We start from the raw sequence: 24535 nt of genomic DNA on the forward strand, positions 1-24535 counted from the left end.
TTTACTTAATAAAATACTTCCAAATGAAATTTAAAATTTTAATTTCAATATTTCAGTTCGAAAGTATTGTTTGGACACTTATTTTTTCATAGCCACTTAATATCACAATTATAAGAAGTCCATCACGATTTTATTATTATCATTATTATTAAGGTACTTTTTAAAAGTTAATATTTTTATTCTCCTCACTAGGAGAATCTATTATATTTATTTATAAAGTTAGTCATGTTGGCAACACTATTCTGTAGTAAGTATCGAAGATATAAATAGATATTTTTTTTGAGGCAATTTCACAACAATTAAATATATAGTAGTACGTTAAAAACAAAACAAGAACATTTTTACGAAATGAAATTACCTGACGTAATGTTTTTAAATTAGGAGAAGCGTTTTAGAAAAAAACCGAATTAAATCTTGAGATTGATTTAACACACAAAACTTTCAACTGTAAGAAGTCGTCTTATAAAATCCTCATAACTAATTAAGGTATAATGAGTACTTTTCAATTTATTACGAATATTGAAATAAATAAGAAGCTAAGAATGTTAATTAACAAAATTAATACTGTTTACTGCGCATGCCTCAACGCCCTCAACGTCCACCATGTTTTTCAGCCCAAATGTATCAACAGTACATATTATGTTTATAAAGAAATTAGCAATAAAACAAATTATAATTAACAATTCTCCGGTTAATATAATAATAATTCCCCACGATTCGAGGATAAAAACTCTTATACTGGTAAATAGAATCAAAATAAGATTAATATAAAATCGAACATGTACTTTTTGTTTAAGTTTACACATGGCTTTGATCGAGTTTCGCTTGCGTTGTCGTTTGCCGGTCGGTGATTCAATTTACGTATCTTTGCTTCTTTGCGTAAGGATTATTATCGAGTAACAAGTGTACAAAATTCATGGCTGCCGTTTTTTAAACGTCTTCGGACTAAGAATTTGATAAAAAAATTTTCGGTTTTAATAAATAAGGTGGTTTTTATGAAAATTGTGTCTAGCTCCCGGTTTTAACGATTATGGATTAGATTTTAAGGAAATTTATTGTTTCTGATCGTTTCGCATTAGAAACAAATATTTTCGCGTAAATGATTGTTTAGCTTTGTTCTTTATGTTTGGAACTAGTAATCTATCATAATATTGTTCGTTTTGTACTAAACAGTGTTTCAAAAGGACATTGCTTATGCTTCAGTAATCACAGGAGAAAACTGTAAGTGAAATTTTACATTCAACTACACTGATTTTAGCCCTATTCATAAAAAGTGTCAGGAATTTTCATGTTGTTTTCTTTTTAACATGGCGAACGCCTACATACTCGACTATTGCATCATTTGTCAAAAGTATACGCAGAATCACCAACTTGCACTCGATTTATTTCACTAGTTGTTCTTAGAATGGGTTATGATTCCTTTATTGATTTCGTGTGAAGATTTTAGAAGAGATAATAAAGATAAGCATGTTGTTAATATTAAAGACGATTTTAAAAAAATAATAATACCAGTCTTACTGTTTTTAATAATACTAATGTCATTTTAATTTGAGATTCATAAAATCATCTTCGAATACAAAACATTTAACATAACCTCAAATTATTTCAATCGATTACTAATTAAATGTTGAAGAAATCGATAAAAATTGTTCTTGTTTTTTCTTTATAAACATACCTTTTAAGACAATTGTCTTTTATTTTGGAAGAACTGCAAGAAATATAATTATTTTCGTGTGAACAACTACATCATCGTACATTATAAAGTGCGATCATTTTCAAAATAGAAAGGCTTATGATAATATTTGTAATACGAAAGCCAGTACTTCTACATTTTTATCTATACATATTATATAATTAGAAAATTATAGTGTAGTCCAAAAATTATAACATTTTTTCAATTCAAAAATTCATCTTTTGGGGTATTTTGCGGTTGTTTTTAAATCGGAAAGGGGTATGAGATGACTAACCGGCGAGTACAGAGATAAAGCATCGACTCCTAGTGCGAGAATGATGCAGGATAACGAGAAACGGTTAGTCGAGAATAAGGACCCCTTGGAATTTGCAACAACCAGCAATTCTTTGAATTGAGGTGGTTTTAAAGGGGAGAAATATCAAGTTGTAAGTTGTACATGACCACATTTTGTTTGAGTGCTAACTGAATTATTTTCATGATACTGATTGGCAGATATTATCATCGAATGTCAATAAATGGCTTATACTATTCAATTTTATTGTTAAAATTTGGTTAAGATCCGTTGTCATAAATTGCATTAATTATATCAAATAAAACGTCAGAAATAAATAAATCATACACGTAAAAGATTATTTTATATAATAATAAATAATTGAATTGATTTTATTATATATAAATTCCTTGATTATGTATTATAACTGTATGTGAACGTTAAAAAATGTACAGGATGTTATTTATCAATTGATACTCAAGAAAAGACTAAAAGAAAAAATTCAATTGATGCTATATAATTAGAGAGCTTCCCATCAACATTAAGATGATATATTTTGGACTGTACTATACAAAGTTCGAAAAAAAAGGTAATTCGACAACCGTTATCGATGTAACGACTAGAAGTAATGGCGTACTTAGAATCACAAGCAAATTTATAATGCAATTCAGCCAATGACTAAATAGGTATAGAAATAAAGCAAAAAAAGAAACGAAACCTCTGAAATTTTATCAACAAATCGGATGGAATTGAGGATATCCGAAACGATTCACGTTTTTCGATCAAATCGGCGACGTGGGACTTAGGTTTGCTGATGAATACTAAGGAAATCTCCTGAAGATGACGTCCAGGTTCAGGCGCACCAGGTACTGTCGGTACCAAAATCAACGAGGGCGAAACAAAATATCTCCCTAAGAATATTTTCGGTTCATTGGGAGAATTTTGCAAAGAAACTCTCGGAGGATGTCCAGGTTCCGGTGCACTAGGTAGCGCTGATGATAGAATCAACTAAGGCGGTACTTAATATACCCTTTATAATATTTTTTGTTCGTTTTGAAAAATTTTGCAATAAAACTCCCGGAGATGACTTCCAAGTTCTGGAGCATAAGGTACCACTGATGCTCGATTCCAAAAGAATAGTACAGAAATCCTCCCGGTATAAGATTTTTTCGTTTGAGGCAGTTGTGCAATAAACTATTGGAGATAATTTCCAGGTTTCAGTGCACTAGGTACTGTCGATATACAAATCGACAAGGGCGGCATAAAATTCTGAAGAAAAACTGGAGATGACGTCCAAGTTCCAGTGCACCAGGTACCGCTCATACTAGAATCTAAAATGCCGTGCAGGATAACTCTTGGAGATGATGTCCAGATTTCGGTGCACTAGGTCAGCCGCTATGCCATAAACGATAAGATTTTTCTGAAAATTGCCCGGTACAATTCTCGGTTTGATTGCGCGAATGTTAAAGGAAAATTATCGAAGAATATGTCTAGGTACCAGTGCTCCACGTACAGCGATGCCAGAAATTGCATTGGCAGTACAAAATATAGACTTGTTTGTAACAAATCTAACGAAAAACTATCGCAAACGACTTCCAAATTGCGATTCACCAGGTAACACCAATAACGAAATCGAGATTCGTTTTAGTAAACTATGGAGGAAAACGTTCGAAGATGATGTCCAGGTTCCAACGCGCCAGGTACTGTCGAAGCCAGAATCGAATTTTTTTGGATAAACTCCTTCAAATTACGTTTAAGTTCCGCTTCACAAGGTACCCGGGGGATGTCTTTGTATGTCAAAATATAGAGTCATTCTCTGAAAAATTTTTTAACACGTTTCATAATTTTGGTGCACCAGGTATATAGGGATACTCGCAACTGCTATATTTGAAATCATTACGTTGATATTGTGACAAACCCCTGAAGATTACGTCCATATTTATGGTGCACCATGTATAAATACCAGATTTGAAATTATTTGCGGGTATATTGCGGAAAATCCTTGATGATGATCTTTGCATTGAGTCGGAAAACATGATAAAAAGCAAATAAATTTGTTTCAAATATTTTTCGAAAATTATTGTCATCCTTAATTGTAACTAAAATTTCTGAGGTTGGTTGTTTCATTTCTTCGCGAAAAATCTAATTCTAAGGAATGTTATTATTGCTTTTTCTAAACGATTATTGAACAAAGAAAATCAGTTTTCCATACACCCGACCATTTCCAATATACTCCAAAACGTTAGAAGAAATCATCACAAATATATAATCGGGTGTAAATGAAATGGACTTGAAGAACACAACGAAAGTATTGGAATGTTTTTTTTTGGCTTAGCATAGCGACAAGCTTGGCACATAAGTCAGTGGGGACACTGAAAGATGCTTCAGATATCAGAATTTCAGTCCTGAAGAGTTTATTTTTAATAAAACAGCTGATAGAATCGGAAGAGGAACCAGGATTAGCATTTTGGTTTATTGTTGGGATAAGTTACGTCGATCAGGACTGAAATTAATCAATCTGCAGCTAAACACTACAATTTCTAAATTATTCACTTTCTTAAAATTATTTTTCTTTCCAAAGATATGTCGTACCTTCTCAATTTTTTTCAACCCGGATTTTTCAATTGATGAAAAATGACCGAATTACATATAAATTTGTATCAATGAGAAAAATCTTCGGTTTAAACGTGCTGGACAAATTCCGGATTCAGAAATGAAAAACCTGTGAATTCGGTTTGATCTAAATTCATCATGAATAATTTGTCGGTAGGTGTCAAGTCGGTTTTTTCTGATGTAAACTGTTTGTCGAAGTTGCTGACATCTTTACGATGTTTCTAGAAAAAGATGTTCGTTTTTTTTAATTTTAAACATTTTTTTCAGTTACACGTCTCAGAATCGCCCAGAATTGAAAATGAGACGTTTATAGATACTCGTACTTCAAGATAAAAAAATAAATTCTGAAATAATAATTATACTCACTATTTTTGGTTTAAAAGGTGGTTGCACTTCCCGATTTTCAATTTTATCCCAGTCAATTCGCCTGAAAAACGCGTGAGACCTTACGTCCTCTTCTCCCCTTGGACCGCATCCCAATCGTTTGTTAGGATATTTTGTCAAAAACTGTAAGAAAAGAAATATGGTAACACTGATGCAAATATGTCAAAAGAAATATACACAAAGATATATATATATATATATATATATATATATATATATATATATATATATATATATATATATAAATTAAACTACGTTGCTCGGGCCGAATCTCTAGAAATTGCAGCCCTTGTCGATTGTGGTATCGGTGCACCGGAACCTGGACGTCATTTCCAAGAGTTTTCCTGCACAGTTATCACAGAGTTTTCCTGCAGAGTTATCACAAACGAATCAAAACTCAAGACCAGGAGGATTTTTGTACCGTCCTTTTGGATTCTTGCATTAGCGATACCTGGTGCATCAGAAACTGGACGTCGTCTCCGGGAGTTTTCTTACAAAATTATGCCAAACGAAGTGAAAATATTATTAGGGAGATATTTTGTGCCAACCTTGTCGTTTGAGGTATCGACAATACCTGGTGCACCGGAACCTGGACGTTGTCTTCGAGAGTTTTCGTACAAAATTATTCCAGACGAAGTGAAAAAATTATTAGGGAGATATTTTGTGCTAACCTTGTCGATTGTGGTATTAGCAGTACCTGGTGCACCGGAACCTGGACGTCATCTCCCTGAGTTTTCTTACCAAATTATTCCAAACTAAGTGAAAATATTATAAAGAAGATATTTAGTGCTGATCTTGTCTTGTGTACCTGGTGCACCAAAACCTGGACATCATCCTTAAGAATTTTCCTGTACAGTTATTACAAGCGAATCAAAAATCTCATAGAATAATATACAGAGTGACGTAATAAAACGATAATATTAGAGGTTATATTGATTTTCAATTTGGAAATCACGATATATTTTATGAAATGACTTACGCCTTTGCATACGTCCTTAGCTTCTTTGGATAAACCTTTGGGATAACTGACGTTGTGGTCCGTTATGGCGGCAAATAATTCTTCTTCGTCCTCACCGTCGAACGGTGGTTGACCGATGAGCATTTCGTATAAAAGAACACCATAAGCCCACCAATCCACTGATTTACCATAGGGTTGATACAAGATTATCTGAAAAAATTAAACGATTAGGAATGTGAACGTAGCAACGTTGTTCACGTATGATCTCGTAAGTGAACGATTTTTTGAAAATCAAAATTCTTAATAAAAATATATTTTAGTTAGTATTTTTTTTATTATTTTTTCCAATTTCAAACTCAAAAATAAGTATGAACACACTTTTGTAAATCGTTATTATTTTATATTTCCTTATCCTCCATAACACTTTAAAAGTTTGACAACGTTGCCCAATTATGACCTACTATGTGTAGTATAATATTTAAGTTATTTTACTAAACTGATGAGACTTGTATAGTGTACAACATATAAATAAAATAACAATATTCATTATACAAGAGCATTTATTTCTGTAAATTTTTTTAAATTGTTAAATTTTCTTGAAAATTTTTTGTAATAAACAGTTAAGCCCTTGATATAGTAAAGTCCCGCTTCAACGGTTAATATGGAACTTCAAAGCTTCAGTTGCGCCATCTCTATATAAAATTCTATCTAAACAAGTGTAGAGATGGGAACTTCTGTTTTTATCGTTTCTTTTCAGTTACTTTTATTTGGTTTTATTCAAGTTAATTTTCAATATGGAACGATTTTTTTGTAAACTAAAAAACTGTTGAAAAACAATATTTTGATTAATATATTTTCAATATTATTTTTTTCAATTTCAAATTGATAATAACAATGTTCAAGACATGGTTAATTCAAAACTTAAAAGCTGAGTTGCGCCATCTCTATTCACAATTCTGTCTAAACAAATATAGATGGGAACTTCTGTTTTTATCGTTTCTTTTCGGTTACTTTTATTTGGTTTTATTCAAATCAATTTTCAATATGGGAACATTTTTTTGTAAACTAAAAAACTGTTGAAAAACAATATTTTGATTAATATATTTTCAATATTATTTTTTTCAATTTCAAATTGATAATAACAATGTTCAAGACATGGTTAATTCAAAACTTAAAAGCTGAGTTGCGCCATCTCTATTCACAATTCTGTCTAAACAAATATAGAGATGGGAACTTCTGTTTTTATCGTTTCTTTTCGGTTACTTTTATTTGGTTTTATTCAAGTTAATTTTCAACATGGGACCTTTTTTTTGTAAACTAAAAAACTGTTGAAAAACAAATATTTTAGTTAATATATTTTCATTATTATTTTTTTTAATTTTAAATTGATATGAACAGTATTCAAGACATGGTTAATTCGGAACTTAAAAGCTTCAGTTAGGTTTCTATACACACTTCTATCTAAACAAGTATAGAGATGGGAATTTCTGTTTTTATCGTTTCTTTTCTTTAAATATTGAACGATTTTTTGTGAATCGAAAATTTTTTTCAAAACAAATACGTATTTTTATTTTTTTTCTTCCCACTTCAAACTGAAAAGAAAATATAATTAAATACATAACTTTGATATTAAAACGATTCCTCAAACTTTAATACTAATAAATCGAATTTAATTATATACAGGGTGTTATTACCTCTGGAGCGATGTAATCCGGCGTTCCACAAAAAGTTTTAGTGGTACGTTCTCCCGTTATACCCTCTTTGCACATACCAAAATCGGCGATTTTGATATGTCCATCTTGATCCAGTAGCACGTTATCCAATTTCAAATCTCTGTAGATTATACCGCGAGAATGAAGGAAAAACAAACCGATCGCTATTTCTGCCGAGTAAAACCTAAAAAAAAATCAAACATCTCCAAAAAGAACAAGATAAAAAAGAAGAAATATCCTAACCTACAAAAACGAAACGTTATTTAATAACTGGTAGCACGCCACTGTGTGATTTAAAGGATACCGCCTACAAGTAAAGTAGAAATAAATAAATGAGGCTAAATATGTGTTAAAAATAGACGGAAATCGGAAAGATATATTTAAGATTCGGAATTATCTGTAAAAGGAAATGTTAAGTTTTCAAATTTACCGAAACAAAGTCTTGGAAATGAAATAAAAAAAAGTCTTCTCTAATGAAAGAAAGTCCTTGAAACGTCCAATTTTCTCTACAACCGTGATAAATGCCCGCTAATTTAACACCGTAATAAAAAGGGCGTTAACTTACACAGCGACTGGTTCTTTGAATTTTCCACACTGTTGTATCTGGAACATTAAATCGCCTCCATTCACGTATTCCATAACGAAATATAAACGATCCTTGAATGTAAAGAGACACAAGGTTATTAATAACATAACTCATTTAAATAGACCAGTCGTTAAGATTCATTTTTTATTTTATTTACAATAAAATTTATTGGTAGTTTTTAATAAAATTAATAAAAAAGTAATTTTCATGTATGACGTACAATTCGATAAAAGTTCACGAATTTCTTATTAAAATTTAAAAAAATTATGTTTTCAAATTTATTTTCTCAAAAAATTTATTTTTGCAAATCATTTTTTCATTAAAATCTCACTTATTTATTTTTACGACTGGCCTAAATGTATCTTTCTCCTTGGTGCGCCCCTGGTGCCATTATTTGATTATATTTTATTTAGTAAAACGACTGGCCTAAATGTATCCTTCTACTAAGTACGCCCCTGGTGACAATATTTCATTATATTTTATTTAGTTGAACGACTGGCCTAAATGTATCCTTCTTCTAAGTACGCCCCTGCTGACATTATTTTATTTAGTTAAACGACTGGCCTAAATGTATCCTTTTCCTAAGTACCCCTCTGGTGACATTATTTTATTATATTTTATTTAGTTAAACGACTGGCCTAAATGTATCCTTCTCCTAAGTACGCCCCTGCTGACATTATTTTATATAGTTAAACGAATGGCCTAAAAGTATCCTTCTCCTAAGTACCCCCCTGGTGACATTATTTTATTATATTTTATTTAGTTAAACGACTGGGCTAAATGTATGCAAAAAAACTGGAAATTTCGAAACTTACCATCGTTTGGAAACAAGAATGGAGTTGTACGAGGAAAGGTGGTTTACTGGAAAGTGCCAATACGCGTTTTTCCACCATGGTACATTCAACGTCATCGTCCTGGATGATAATATCTTTTTTAAGGATCTTTATCGCATACAATTCGTCGGTGCCTTTCCTTTCGGCCAACATAACCTACAAAAAAATTAATTAAGAAAAAATGAAGTTACATCCTGTATGATTAAACACACCTTTCCGAACGATCCTTTTCCTAAAACCATGAGGAAATTAAAATCGCTAGCTCTTATTATATCTTTCTTCCCCATATTATGGGGTACGTCTTTATCCACCATCATCGTAGGTCTTTTGGTGATAGAAGTCGTCTGTAATATTTAAATGAATAAAAAAAATAAAAAAAAAAATAAAACTCACCCTTTGTTGATTTTTAATTTGCACCATATCGATACCCTCTTCCGGAACTGGGACGTTGTAAAACTCCCCCTCTTCTTGTGTGAGTAATTTGAACCAACCATCGGCTGGGGATTTCAAAATTTCCGATATCCCGAACGACAACGATCCCATAAAGTCGTTACGGGACGTTCTATCCCAATCCCAAACTTCAATCAACAATCGCCTGTCTTTATCTTCGGGTTTAAGCTCACTGCAAAATTAAAAAAAAAATAAAATTTATTTAATAAATAAATAAAAATTATACTTACAATGTTATGGTTTCGTTCCAAACAGGATTGAGATTAGATTTGATTGTCTTGGTTTTCTTTTTGACGTTATCTGAGTCTGGTATGAGCTTTAGTTTGACGTAAGGGTCGCTCAAACCGTTTGGGTCCATTGGAATCAGATTCTTACCTTGCATTACTGGAATAAGGATCGTAATTATCCCCCAAACTCAAAACATTTCATTTTTTATGTTCTTTCGAATGGAACACCCAGTATTTTATAAATTACTAACAATGAATATTTAAATGTGTTCATGATTAAAAAGAACGACCATTTTGGAAATGAGAAAATATTTTTACTGTTTTCTATAAGTCATTTTACAGCGAGAAAATGATACACCCTGATAACAATCATTTTTACGTAATTTGTTTTGATAATTATTAATTGAACCTAAAATTAACTGGATTTTATGTCCTATTTAATTTGTTGAATGATGAAAAAGAAGAAGAAATTTGTTCTGGTTGAAATCGTTATAAATTAGCCAAAACCCGATCGTGAAAAGTGACTCATGTTATATAAATATATTATAGACCAATTAAATTAGACGTTTACTATGAAAAAAAAAAAAATAATTTTTATTAGTTTTTTTCATTACCGACCAAAAGAAAAGTATTCTGTAGTAATGAAGAAATTATTGACATAATTCACATTTTATTTAATCTCTCAGAAATTTAAAAAAAGACCTACTTCTCCAACTCTTTCCGTTGTTATACCAATTTTTAATAATTTAACTGGACTATTTTTAAACTATCCAAAAACATATATTCTTAGCATAAAAAAGAAGAAATGCAACGTTGTCAGCGTGTATGATTTAACTTGAATTGCATGAATAATATCGTTACAGTTTTTACACAACACTGCGATCAAGTGATTTAATCGATATCATAGGCGTGCCGATAGGGATTTCATAAAGTAGAAATTGTTTATAATATTCGATAAAAATGCTTTAACATCAAAAATTTCTTAAAAGGATAAAAAATGGTGGAAATAGTAACAATATAATAATTATCAAAATACACACAACGCTAAAAAGGTAAAAAACTTATTTTACACAAATAATACCAATACTGAAATGTTCAGATTATATAATAGCCGCCAAAATTTCCAGATTCACTTAATTTTCATTATGGTACAGATAATAAAATTCCCTTATGATTTGTTAATTTTTAAATGTGTAAGGGAAAACAACTAACCTTCGACTGTGAGTTTGCTTCCAGTACAATTAATTTTCAACTGAATCCTTCCTCTTCGTTCAGTATGATCACAACCACATAAATTAGGAACACTTTCTTCACATCGTTTGTGAACGTTCATATCACAAGCTACAACATATTTTTTTTAGTGTAAAATCGTATCGAACCAAAAAAAAATAAACAATTTGAATAAGTATTTTATGCATTATTTTTGTTATAAATAAATTATTTCGTAATATCAACGATTAAAAATTAATATTTGTTTGGTCTGCTGTAGTAATTTGATTTATTCTACTGTAGTTGATCTATAATCCATATTTTAATATTTTTTACACTGTTTACGATATAAATGGAATATTTTGGCAACGCTGTAGCGCTATAGCAATAATAAATACCGTGTTGCCAAGTACAACTTTATTTCGTAAAACATAAATGATTATTATAAATATCATATATTATATTTTGTTTTATTTCTATATAAATTCCATTCAGGTTTTATTTATTGATGTTTTTATTAACGTGGGGCTAAATTTAAGACGAACTAAAAAGAAAAATAGCAACTTCGTGACATTCCACTTAATTTTTCTTATTTCCTGTTGACGAAACTGAATATGTAATAAACTATAACAGTAAGAAATACTTTGGACTCAGGCCAAATGTATAGAGAAATTTTATGAAACGTGTCAACATCAAAAGTGTGGGGACATAAAATATTTCATAGGAAGTAATCACAAAAAAAATAAGAAACAATTTGTGTTACATACGCGGCAGAAACAAACAACAGTTTATCCATTTTTTAGCAAAAATAGACACCCCACACCCCCAAAACACTAACCGAAAATGAGTAATAAAAAATAATTAATTGGAAACGGCATTTGCTTTGTTTCATATCCTAAATAATTTTTTTAAATATTTTATTATGCAACCGACTCGCATTGACTTTATTTCGAGAGATTTTGCATTATTTATAATTTGTATTTACAAAATAATCCATTTTTTTTTATAATTCATCATTAAAAGAAATATGGATTAATCTTTATAAAATTTTGTCGGATTAAAAGTAAAATCTGGCAACTACGCATCTACTAAAACTACAACACAACAGAACGTTTATTAACGTTGAAATACGTCGATTTGTCTATGAACTTGAGAAAGTAAACGTAACACGTCATTATAATATACGATAAAAATTTTTGTATAATTTTTAATCCATACTAATTCCCATACCGTATAAATAAATAATACGCTAATTATTTTGAATACATTCATAATCAACATTTTCCTGCAAGTTAAAAAAATGCGCGCTGTTGCCGTATATTGTGAATTTCGTCTAACGACAGACGTATAACCTAACGAAAACGTCAAAATTCTCTTGATGTACCAAAGTGAATAGATTTTTTTTAGGTATATTGGTTTATATCGTTCAGATAAAATCAATTTCCGAAACGTTTCAATATTACTTCAAAACAATTGAATCAATTCCAAATATTTCGAATTTTAAACTGGATAATTGCCAGTATGAATTGAATCAATATCCTTTGACATAACTGCAATAAACAATATTAAAAAAAAAAAGAAATAACTTATTTTTGGTACGTAAATAGCCAAGATCTAACTCGATCTTTTCGTTTCACTTTTGTATTTTATAATGAAGTTATTTTATATCGGTCTGCAACGAGAATTATTCGACAGCGTTGCCACTATTATTTATATAATAAAAATCGATGTGTTTATTGTTTTTATTGAATGTTGTTGGAAACAATGAGAATGGGAGTTTTCTGTTTTTTTTTTGTTTTATAACGTGATTATAGTATGATATAAGATACGTACCTGAGCATTTCATTCCTTGATGTAAAACACCGTATAAGAGAGACCCGCAATGATCACAAAATGTAGGAGATGAATATGTATGCACTTTAAAATTATGTTTAGTTCTTGTGTCCTAGAATAATAAGTTTTTTTTTGGTATATTTTTTTGGACAAGATTAGAAATTACTTACATCTGAGTCTGCGCCTTTATCGACTCCAGGACACGTGAATGAAACATACTCGTGACACCTTTTGTGGACGACGAAACTACACACTAGATAAAAAATACAAAGAACGTAATTAGACAACACTGTAAAACAATATGGAGTCAATTTTATTATATATAGGTTTTGTAACATCATTTGTTAAAAAATAGAAATTTTTGCGCATTCGATACTTGAATTAATCGTAAGGTAATTTGATAATGCGCATTCATTTAATCCGAAATAAGAATAGGAGATAACCTAAGAAACCAAAATTCGGTATTTGATATTATTTTCAATGATAGATATGTTTGCGCAATCGACATTTATATACCAAGGTTCCAGTCGGATAAGTTGGGATTTTGCATTCAAAAATCATTTCTTTTGTTATTATATATTGAATAAAAAAAAGGAAATTCAATATTATTATTTATAAAAATAGCTCAAATTGCGCATCAAGCAAAGTTTATATTGTTCCAAATAACTTTATATTGAAATAATCGCATTGAATATTAATGTATTGTATGATGCTGTGATAAATAAATGGTATAAATTGCGCATTCAACTTCTGTATCAAGTGATATCCGTCTTTAATTTGTTTAATGATCATTAAATTGAGTTTGCGCATGATTTTCAGTCATAATAGTACTGTTTGCGCATTTAACATTCATTTTTTATCTAATGATATGATAAATAAATGAAATAACTTGCGCATCAACTTTGATATCGTTTGATTGCTGTATTCGAGATTATTTTCAACGATACGTATGTTTGCGCAACATTTATATACCAATACTTTTGTCGAATCTGTTGAGATTGCGCTTTATTTTCTAATAAAATTGCAAAAAAATGCGCAGTTAACTTTTATATTATGTAATTTCCTTCTTTAATTGAGATTTATCATTGATTCCACTAAGAATGCGCATTATTTTCAGTAATGATATTTGCGCGTTCAACATCCATTTCTTCCGTTTGGATTTGTTATCAAACCTTATTTGTGATATTAGATCAATTTTTGCATTATTTTCAATAATAATAGTATCATTTGCGCATTCAACATCCATTTCTTCCTTTTGGATTTGTTATTAAACCCTATTTGTGATATTAGATCACTTTGCGCATTATTACCAGTCATAATAGTATTATTTGCGCATTCAACATCCATGTGTTCTGCTTGGACATCAAACATTATTTATAAAATTAGATAAATTTGCACATCCTTTCCAGTTATAATAGTTTTTGTTTGCGCATTCCTAATGGAATTATAAAATAAAAATTAAGTCGAAAAATGAAGTTTGGATTTGGTATATTATATATAAGTTTTTTCAATCAAAATGGCTGGAATTGCGCATTGCAACATTTATTAAATCTGGTATTTAATTTGATTGTTATATAATTAATTGATATAATTATCTATATAATAATAATATCTATATATAATAATATCTATAATTAATTTGCGCAATATTTCAAGTAATAATCGGTTTGTTTGCGCTTTCATCATTCTTTTGTTGTTAATAATAATATAATCATATCGAATCTATTTAAAAGGTTTGATAAATGTGGCAACACCTATCGTTTTTTTTTTTTTTGAAAAGTTTGTTGAGATTTATATTGATCGAAACATTTCTTATTTCGCAATAAACTTCTTTGATATTCCAAAAAATACGTTCCAAAGTTTACTGAATCTCATTAAAAAGTTTTCTAGCAAAGCAAAGTTTAATATTTCAGAAAATTTATTTTCAAGTATTTTTATTTTTCCTTAAGGTGGTTTGAAAAGTACGTATTTCCATGTGAAACAAACTTAATTCTAATTATTTCAAACCGATTCTAAAATGTGATTATACTTTCATTTGGTGGTACATTACGACATAAGCTTTAAAAAAACTTACCTTGGCACTGATACCCTTGTTTTCCAAAACCCCTGGAAAATAATAAAAAACGTATAATTTTTTTCAGTCTTTTCATAATTCAAAATTGAATGAATTAAATTGTTTAAGTACGAAAATGAACACAAATACAAACTGAATTAAACTAACGTTGTGATTATTCTTTTAACAACGGGAATCGACTCAAACCAGTCAAATCAAGTTTGAGTCAGACCTCATTTAATTCATTGGTATTAACTAGATCCCTTTACTGTGAATTTCAATTTCAATTACCAGAAACAAGAATTTTAATTGACGCTGCTAGGAATACTGCAATATTTGGCAACAGTGTTTCAAACTTCACGCCTGTGGTGTGCCAACTGGTCCAACCGCGTTTTTAACTCACGTAGAATTTTATCGTAAGAATCAATAACAAATTGGTAGATATTTTTCGACATTACATCGATGGTTTTGAAGAATTTCATTAATTATTCACATTCTAATATTCGTATTTCAACAAAGCGTGTTCGGTTGTATAAATATCGTTCTTTACGTAACCTCACAAATTGATATCCAGGATTGTTGCATGTCGTTTTTGTAATAAAAAATAGCGTCTGTGGAATATAATGAAATATAGTTTTTTGAAGATGTTTAAAAACATTATTCAAGGTCGTTCTGAATTACTTGGGATTTTTTAAACGTTTACGTGTCTTGATTTAATTGGATTTTCATCAATATTTATGACTTCTATATTCTCATCTCTCAAGTTGTTTAAAAACTACATTTGAAAATATTGTTTTTTATATAATTTGAAATGATTAAAGAAACATTTTATACAGTTCAAATTAATTTTGTTATACGAGTTTACGTTTATACAGGGTCTAATGAATTGATGTTGATTCACAGGCCAAAAGCATTTTACGTTTAACCTATTTATATTCTACTTGTATAATTCGTACTAATATGAAGTCAGTTATAAAATAGAACGATTTTTTCAAATATCGAATAGTTTTTTAATTATAAAAAGTTTGTAGAAGTATGTCAAATTCAAAAAAATATTGAACAAATCTTCAACTTTGTTGTCTTATAATTCAGCTTGTATTATATCTGTTGAGACCGTATATTTTTTTTATAATAATTTGAACCTTCCTATTCTGATTTTGACCTATTTCGACGTTACAAAACCATAGGCGTGCTTACTATAATTTTTATTGTAATAATTGCCACAAAAAATTTTCCCCAAACTTCAGCCTGTATAATTGGAAAAAATATACGATTGTCGAAATTGAAAATAACGAATATCATAAATCAATCTTTCCTCTATCAAACAGTATGAAAAAAAACTTTCATCTTTTATAATTTTGGAATTATAAATACTTTTATGAGAGTATGTCAATAAGAACAAAAAAAATCATCATAATTTCAACTTTAATGTTTTATAAATCAGCTCGAATAGTTACTTTGGACCCCATATATTTTGTTTTAATAATATGAACATTTCTCTATAGATTTTGAGATATTTCGAAGTTAAAATACCGTAGGCGTCGATTCTAGAATTGTTTTAGTAATATCTACATGTCATTATTCATAATATTAAAATTTATAAAAGAGCATGTCAAAAATTCCCCCAACAACTTTTATCAATTCCCTCCAAATAAAGCACTTGGGAATTGACGGGTATTATTAATTGTTTCGCACGAAATATGAAAAGAAACATAAAATGGGCTTGTCGCATGCTAATCTATGATTAAAATTTTCAAGGGCTTCGGAGTTATTGATAAAAAAAACTTATAATGTTGAGTTTCGCGAGGTTACTTTTATTCTTAACTGACTTTATCGCATAGAATCGCTGAAGGTTCTTTATTACCTTTTTTTATATCTAAAATTATAACGTCACATGTTTAGGTGGTCTTGACATTTTACTTGCTGTGACCTGGAAATTTTTAAGGGTAGAAACGCGATTAAATAATACAATCAAACAAAGGACGCATACTCGTAATAATAATAATAATAATAAAAGCTATTGTAGTGATAAAAAACAATCCAAAACTACAAAGATTGCGTAATTCGACTGTCAAAAAGCCGTGTGACGTTTTGTTCACTATCTTGTGAATATCACGTGACACATCAAATGTTATGTTACTTTCGAATTGTTCTTGCTTTGTCTGTCCGTAATAAATTCACATTTTCAATTTGTAATTTGAGTGTTATTACTTATTTTTAATAAATCCCGGTAATTTGTAAATATATTTCATAATAATAACAATATTAAGTCTAGACATCCAGCGTTATATTTTTCACTATAAATCAGTAACCGACCACTAGGTCAATTTTTTCAGTACAAATGTAAAAGATCTTGTTGAACTACTGCTATAACTCATATATTCACCTGATTATTCACAGGTACTTGTAGATCAAAATACAAAGTAAATATATTTAAACAAAAAGTAAAAAATGTATTAGATTAGGTTTATTACGGGATAAGAAATTCAATCAAAATGTTGTTTAATAAGAATATATAAGCTGGCAACGTTGTAACTGACCCTCTCTTTTTGTCTTGTAACATCGCGCCATTTCGTACACCTGATGTTTGCTGCGTTGTCGTGTTTATCTTTTATTTCACCAAATTTTGTTATTGTCAAAACTGAAATTACGTAATTTCGTGAAATAATTTCATTCCACGCAGAATATTGAAATTACAATGAGTTTTTGTACAAGTTAATAATAAGATAAATCATAACGGTAGCAGAATTTATTTTTTATTTTTTCTTTACAGAGTGTTTTTAGACATTTTGTTTCTTCATTAAAGTTAGAAAATGGTGTACATGCACTTTAAAAATACTAAAGCAACTTCTGTCGATTTGAAAGTCCGCCATATTGTCGTAATGGAGGAAAAAAGATTTTATTTCATTTATGTACAAGGAATTGGTTCTTTCGAACGCTTTTCTCATTGGTTATGACGTAATCCCGAAATAATGTATCTCAGAGTTCATTGCAAATGGGTCAAAAGTGAAAAGACAATTTTATTGGTGATTTTATTTCCTATATTTTTTGTTTGAAACTGTTTCTATAATTCTCAATGTTTCTCTTCTCTCTTTCTAGAGACCTACATTCAAATCACATGACACGAATCGATATCTAATTTAATCGAAAATATGGAATCGGTTCCTTCGAGAATTACATAATTTTTTCCTAAATTTTCTTCATTAACTTTTTCTAATCGATTTTAAGACTAAGGTGGATTCATTTTTAATATTAAAGTAGATAATTCAAAAAGGTTTACTCAAAAAATTATCCAATTTTCTCTATTATTCTCGAAAAGTCATCGGTCATTTAGTTTAATAACTTTATGACAATTGATTGAACATCGAACTTATCCGAATCAAAATCGAGAAAGATCGTGACAGAGAACACCTTTACAACATTACGAAACGTACTTCTGCATTAATCATATCTGAATCAGAATCAATCTTTTTATGTTTAAAACTAATTAAAGTTGTTTAAAAACAAAACTTGACTGTTTATATAAGTGATTTGTAATATATAAGTGTCCTTAACCAAAAGTAAATACTAAAAAGACCTCATAATAAATTAGCATTAGTTTTAAGGAATATTAAAGTAGTATGGCAACGCCGCAACTAATCTGTCTAAACAGTAATGGCCTACAATTAAATGTAAAACCGTCAATTTTATTAGATATATTAATATAGTTGGACTAACATGTGTTATTTTTAAATCTGTTTTTTCTTTGATCGAAAATTTAATAAACGCGTTCGAATAACCACCATATTTTTCTGATGTAAAGTTAGTTTTGTTGTAAATCATTCAATAAAAACGAACGGACGTTTTTAAGAAGATTTTTAAAAGTGCAAGAGTGGGCTTTATAACTTTCTGTCATAAATCGTGATTTAAATTCTATTCTATTTAATTGAATAATGTTTAAATAGAAATTGAATATTATTCTAGTCGTTCACAGTTTCGAGAAAGTATACAGTGTATTTATTGTAAGTATTGGTGTAATGTTAACAGTGTAACATCATCAACGGTTCCGGACATTTTGTATTCATAGAAATAAATTATCTGCGTGATACAATAAGTTATTTGTTTATGACAGTTATATAATATGATGTACCGAATTGGCAAAAAAAGTTACCCCAAGTTCTATTTTAGCCGCATTCATTTAAAAAAAGCTCTGATTTATTGATTAGAAAAAAAAGGGTCCATGGAAATGTGCTGTGAACCAAATTAACTACTTATATACAGATTGGATTTCATAAAGTAAGAGGAAATTCAGCAAAATATTAATTTTTATTTAGTTTCACGTGTTTTGAGGTGCATATATTTATAAAATGAGTTATTTTAATGCAAAATTGAAACTTTTTTTGATTGGAATGGAATGTTACACTGCACGCCATTGAAAAACTATACTCGGAATTTAGATAAAAATAAAAAACCTGTTGAAAATATGGATAACATGATGTTTAATTTTGATTAAATACAAATTAACGTTTCCTATTAAAAAAAATTTTGAAAAAAAAACATTGTTTTATTGTGGAGTAAAATAGACGAACTTTTTCATTAAAAAATTTTTTTTTAGTTTGAAGTATGTTTGAAGAAATAGACCTAAAAATGTGTCTAAGGCTTTTTTTCTTTTCGAAAATAAAAATGTTTTAAAAATTTGTCATTTTTGATACGAAAAATCAGTTTAAAACAGTTTCGAAAGAAGCCGTTTTTCTATTAAAATATTTATAGCAATATACCAGATCAAAGATGGGCAGTCCCTTAGCGTATTACTGAAATTAAATCGGAAATTACAAAGTTGTCCGTGGGTGTATAATCGCATCCTATCCCCTAAAAGAATGAAAAAATTGCTTCTTTCTAGTCGTTCTTAATTAACCTACTTTCCTATTTCCTACCGATTTATTTCTTTGAAAATAAGATACGTTTTTATTTCTATCTACGTCTTAAATATAGAAGAGGAATATAAAACCCCATTTACACTATCTTCAGTCGTAAACTTTACAACGTTTCTTGTAAAATATGAAAAACTATTAGTTTTACATCTTTATGTTGAAAACAGGATATTATAAGCAAATTTATACTAGTACCGTCTAATTTAAATCTACAATTATCTAATGGGGTTGATTTGGGGTAAATGCAGACTGTTGGAGTGTCGCGGGAGACAAAATATGGACATTCTAGATGTTTGATGACCTTGACCTTGTTTTCGTTATTATGTATATTCAATTGCAAATTTATAATGAACACTATATATAAAAGAATCATTAAAACTAAAGATAAACCTATAATTTTTGAAATACTAATGAGCTGGACGCTCTAAAACTAAATAATAATAGAAAATAAGAAATTTGCATATAAATATAAGAAAAGTAATTATATACTTAAGTACTTAAACTTAAAAATGATAAATTGATCAAAAAAATAAGGTAATACGTTTCAAAATGGCGTCACTTTAAGTACTTTCTTAATTTTAGAGCTGGCAATACTGGGTTAGTTCGTTCCTGATAAATCCACACGCTTGCCATATCTCCACTTTTCCATACGCGATTCTTTCAAATTAAAAACTTTTAAATCCTCATCGCGTTACTTCTTGTAAATTATTTTAATCTCTACAATAAGTTACATGCTTCTCTCATATCAACTTTATTTTCTATTTAAGATTTATCTATCGCACAATCTTTTATTAACTATTCAACTACATAGATAAATATGGCAACGTTGAGGGCGTTTGATTTCACGTTCGCAACGAAAAGATGTTACACCTCAAATTTCAATTTGAAATTATTGCTTACATCGTTCATATTAAATAAAAAAAATATTGAGTAAATTCTGTTGGCTGTAAGTGGTTATTACTGATATCTATAACTACTATACACGCAATCGAAATAAAAACTCGTATTAATGTCTATTTAGCACGTATATGTATATAACAAGACGACTAAAGTCTTTTCAATCATGCAACTGTCAAATTAAATCTAATAAAATGTTAATTTTCTTATTTATGTCACTGTGGGTTCGAAATTAGTTGGTTACTTCGGTGTCGAAAGACGATTCCATAATATAAGTAACTGAATTAAAATGATCATAATCACAAATGGTTAATTTAAATGACGTAACACGGAGCGCCATCTATCAACTCAATGTACAAGCTAATGAATTATTTACAAAGATGGTCGATGAGAAAAATATTTATTAATAGTATATTATTAAACTTCATGAATATTACTTCATTATACTCGACTAGAATACTATATTTTATCCACGACTACTGAATATTTTTGCTGATGTTATTTTTATTTGAAGTTATTAATAATTCCTGTTGCCAGTTCAAGATTCATGTCGTATTATATATTTTCCGGTAATAAATTTACATTTTCTATATCCATTTTAGTTGGTTTATAAACATAATTTTACATAAAATATTGAAAAAAAATGACAATTCTGAATAACGTTGACAGAGTCGAATTTGTTGTTTCATAAACCATTAAGAAATAGTTATACGTCAAACATTCAAGTCGTTGACAGCTCATGCCTTCAAAATGGAGTCGTAGTCGTAGATATTCAAGTGAGTTATGTTCTATTTAACCGATCGTTAAATAAAATAATTATACCTTGGTTTTCAATAGAAATTTTTCGATCAAACCTCGTAGTCAACCTTGGGATTGTTGAAATGAATCACCGATAAATTCCTATGCGGTTTTAGGAAGTATTTTGAATCGAACGTTTCAGATATAATCATTTTCAATAATTAATAGCTTTTTTTCGTTCGAGGTCGAACAGGAACCTACACTACTTTCAAAATTGTTTTTATTTACGTCATACGTAATGTTTACTTTTCATTCATTGCATTGTTTATCAAAGACTAGTACAAAATCGTTATCAAATTATGAAAACTTCACTTAATGTTAAGAAGAAAAAGAAATATAGTTTAAAAAAAATTAGAAAACACTGTTTTTAAGCATATCAAACTTTTTATTTCTCGCTGTTAGTTTCTCTCGTATAACAGCTTCGCTACTTATATGCCTAAATCTGGTCAAAACTTGTATCGAGCCGTAAAGGTGTAGTTGGTGAGGTTTAATGTACTGTGCCTCTTGTCGACACGAAAATATTATTTTTTTGTTATAGAAAACGTTTAATGAGTGTTTTAGTTGACCCAGGGTTTTTTTAGTGTAAATTTTCAATATATTTGAATAATTTACGTTTACAGTAAAAATATTTAACAGTTGTTTTAATGATAACACATTATTTGTCAGTCAAGGACATTTACATCTATTGTGATAACACCATTATTAAAAATCTAAATTTAAACAAGCATTTAAAAACATTATACAACTAATTGTTTAGTCTATAAAATAAAAATTAGACCTTTGTTTTATACAGTACGTTTTTTTACTTAAAATACGAGACACATTTTTTATTTCCATTTCATTTTCATTTATTTTTAGTACAAAATTCACGTTTATTAGATCGGTCCTTTTCAAACACCCCTCGTATCATTCATTAATTCACGGCACCCCTCTACCAACCTACGAGGATGGTCCTAAAAGTACCTGGCGTGACCTAGAGATGTCGGTGGTTGTTTGAAAAACCACTGTATTTGTTGTTTCATTAAAACAAAATTAATTCGCCAGATTTATATTTCATATACTGGAGATATAATTTGAAAAAAATTTGAAAAAAACCCACTGCTTAATTATAATTCATAATTTATTTGTTAATTATAGTATGAAATTAATAACCCCTGTATATAATTGAATGTAAACGCCGCTTTTAAACTTTTATTATAAATATTATAATCACCTATAGAAATTAATACATTAATATAGCGCCTCACTGTATATATAAAAAGAAATTCTATAACTACTTAATTTTATTTAAAACTATCAATTTTTTGAACGTACTCGGTATAATTTATTTGTTAATATTAGCGAAAGTGTTTTATGAATGAAGCCAATGGTGGGAGGGTAAAAAATCAATTATCGCCTAGTCCCTAGGGATCATCACATTCCAACAAGATCTACATAATAATCGATTCATTTGAACACTCACCATATAAAGTCCTTGCAATGCGAACAGAACGTCGGTTGTTTAAAGAACCTCGGTATAAAATTATGATCTTTGATTTTGTAAATATTCTTTTTTTTTAAAGCGCCTTTCCTTCCGCGTAATTTCAACCCGAATTTCGTATTGATATCGTTACTGTCATCGTTAACGTCGTCCTCCGCCATTATAACTTCGTATCAATTTTCTAATTTGTAAATAACGTCATGAAATGCTAGAAGAGAGATCACAGGTTGAGAGCAATCGACCTGCCAGATGACGGACAGGTTTCACCGTATAACGTGGTGCAACAGTTGACTCAGAACTGGCACTCTTTAGTGGAACGCGTACGTTGTCGGTCGTATTGTTTGCCGCTATTCCACGTGCTAGAGCGAGACGATGCGAACTCTACGTAGAACCGGACCTGCCCCGCCTCCCAGCTGAGATCGTACGATAATTTCCCTGCATATTTCACAGTATTCGCAAAAATAACATTCCCAAACTTTTTTTCATTTGATTTTGTTTTTCACCAATTTGAACACTATTAAATAATAATTTATGAGGCTTATTTATTTAGAAAAAATGATGAAAATACGTAAAAAATATTCAGTGAAGATTAAAATATGATAAATACATTCTATACCGCCGATTTCTAAGAGAGAGAACTCTGTGTCTCATTCTATTTCCCCCTTTCAAAAAATTAATGGCGTCCGCGTTTGCGCGCGGCGTCGGGCACTCCTATCATGTGGTCTTGCCAATGTAAACAAAACAGACCAGATGTTCATACATCAATTCGTGATATAACAACAATTTAATGATCAAATACTTGAACATTATAATTTGAATTCTTTTTTTTTTCATTATTCATGTCTATAAATGTGATTTTCTTCATAAAATTACTATAAATTGAATACATGTCCCAATAGTCAATAACATTGATCATTTGAACAGACCACTGTTTCGCGCGCTTTTCTTATAGGAGTCGCCATTAATTTCTTAGCTCGAGATCAACCAATCGCGTGTAATACTATCTAGTAAACTGAACTAAAATATGATATAATCCTAAAATTTAGTATTTTTATATTTTATTATTAACTTGTTTAAATTATTACTTTTGTAATGATAGAACAATAATAGACGTTCTTTTCCCTGACACCGACAGTGCACCGCCATATTGGTAAAGAGTGTTTTAGAGGGAATTGAAACCAGAAATGTAATAACATGATTTTAAACGTGATAATAATTTAAAAAATTATAATAATAATTATGTCAAATTATCATTTAAACCACAAAATTTATTAATTTTAGCTTACAGAAACAAATAAAACAAACAATGTCGATAACTGTTTACAAATTTGACACATGCTGAAGTCTGTGCACCGCCATATTGATAGTGAACGTTTTAGCGTTTAGTTGAAATCGAAAATTTAATAACTTGATTTTGAATTCGATAATAATAATGAATATTTTTCGTTTTGAATGAAAACCGTCTGAGTTCTGACCTGACCGTGGTAGGAAATACAGTTGCGCAATCGCATTGATTGTTAGCAGTAATAGCTCTCCTTACCCTCTCGAAGATATCCAGGAAAACTGAAAATATGAAAGATTTCGGCTCGGTGGGCTTCGGGAATTTTCAGTTAGTCCACTATACGTTT

The 24535-nt window shown here is 29.6% G+C and overlaps 1 protein-coding gene across 1 annotated transcript; it reads right to left on the reverse strand.

Moving 5' to 3' along the window:
- Positions 1–23361, reverse strand: LOC130890682 (protein kinase C, brain isozyme). Its single transcript, XM_057794900.1, has 14 exons — positions 22890–23361; positions 14844–14875; positions 12940–13022; positions 12770–12881; positions 10940–11068; positions 9731–9884; positions 9444–9672; positions 9263–9394; positions 9033–9206; positions 8197–8288; positions 7614–7815; positions 5941–6129; positions 4944–5084; positions 1–4798 (listed from the first exon to the last, which is right to left on the reverse strand). The coding sequence occupies exons 1-14, from the start codon at positions 23066–23068 to the stop codon at positions 4646–4648; spliced, it is 2001 nt and encodes a 666-aa protein (XP_057650883.1). The 5' UTR covers positions 23069–23361; the 3' UTR covers positions 1–4645.
- Positions 23362–24535: the final 1174 nt, after the last annotated feature.

The sequence above is a fragment of the Diorhabda carinulata genome, chromosome 2 (genome assembly GCF_026250575.1).
Source record: "Diorhabda carinulata isolate Delta chromosome 2, icDioCari1.1, whole genome shotgun sequence".
NCBI lineage: Eukaryota > Metazoa > Arthropoda > Insecta > Coleoptera > Chrysomelidae > Diorhabda > Diorhabda carinulata.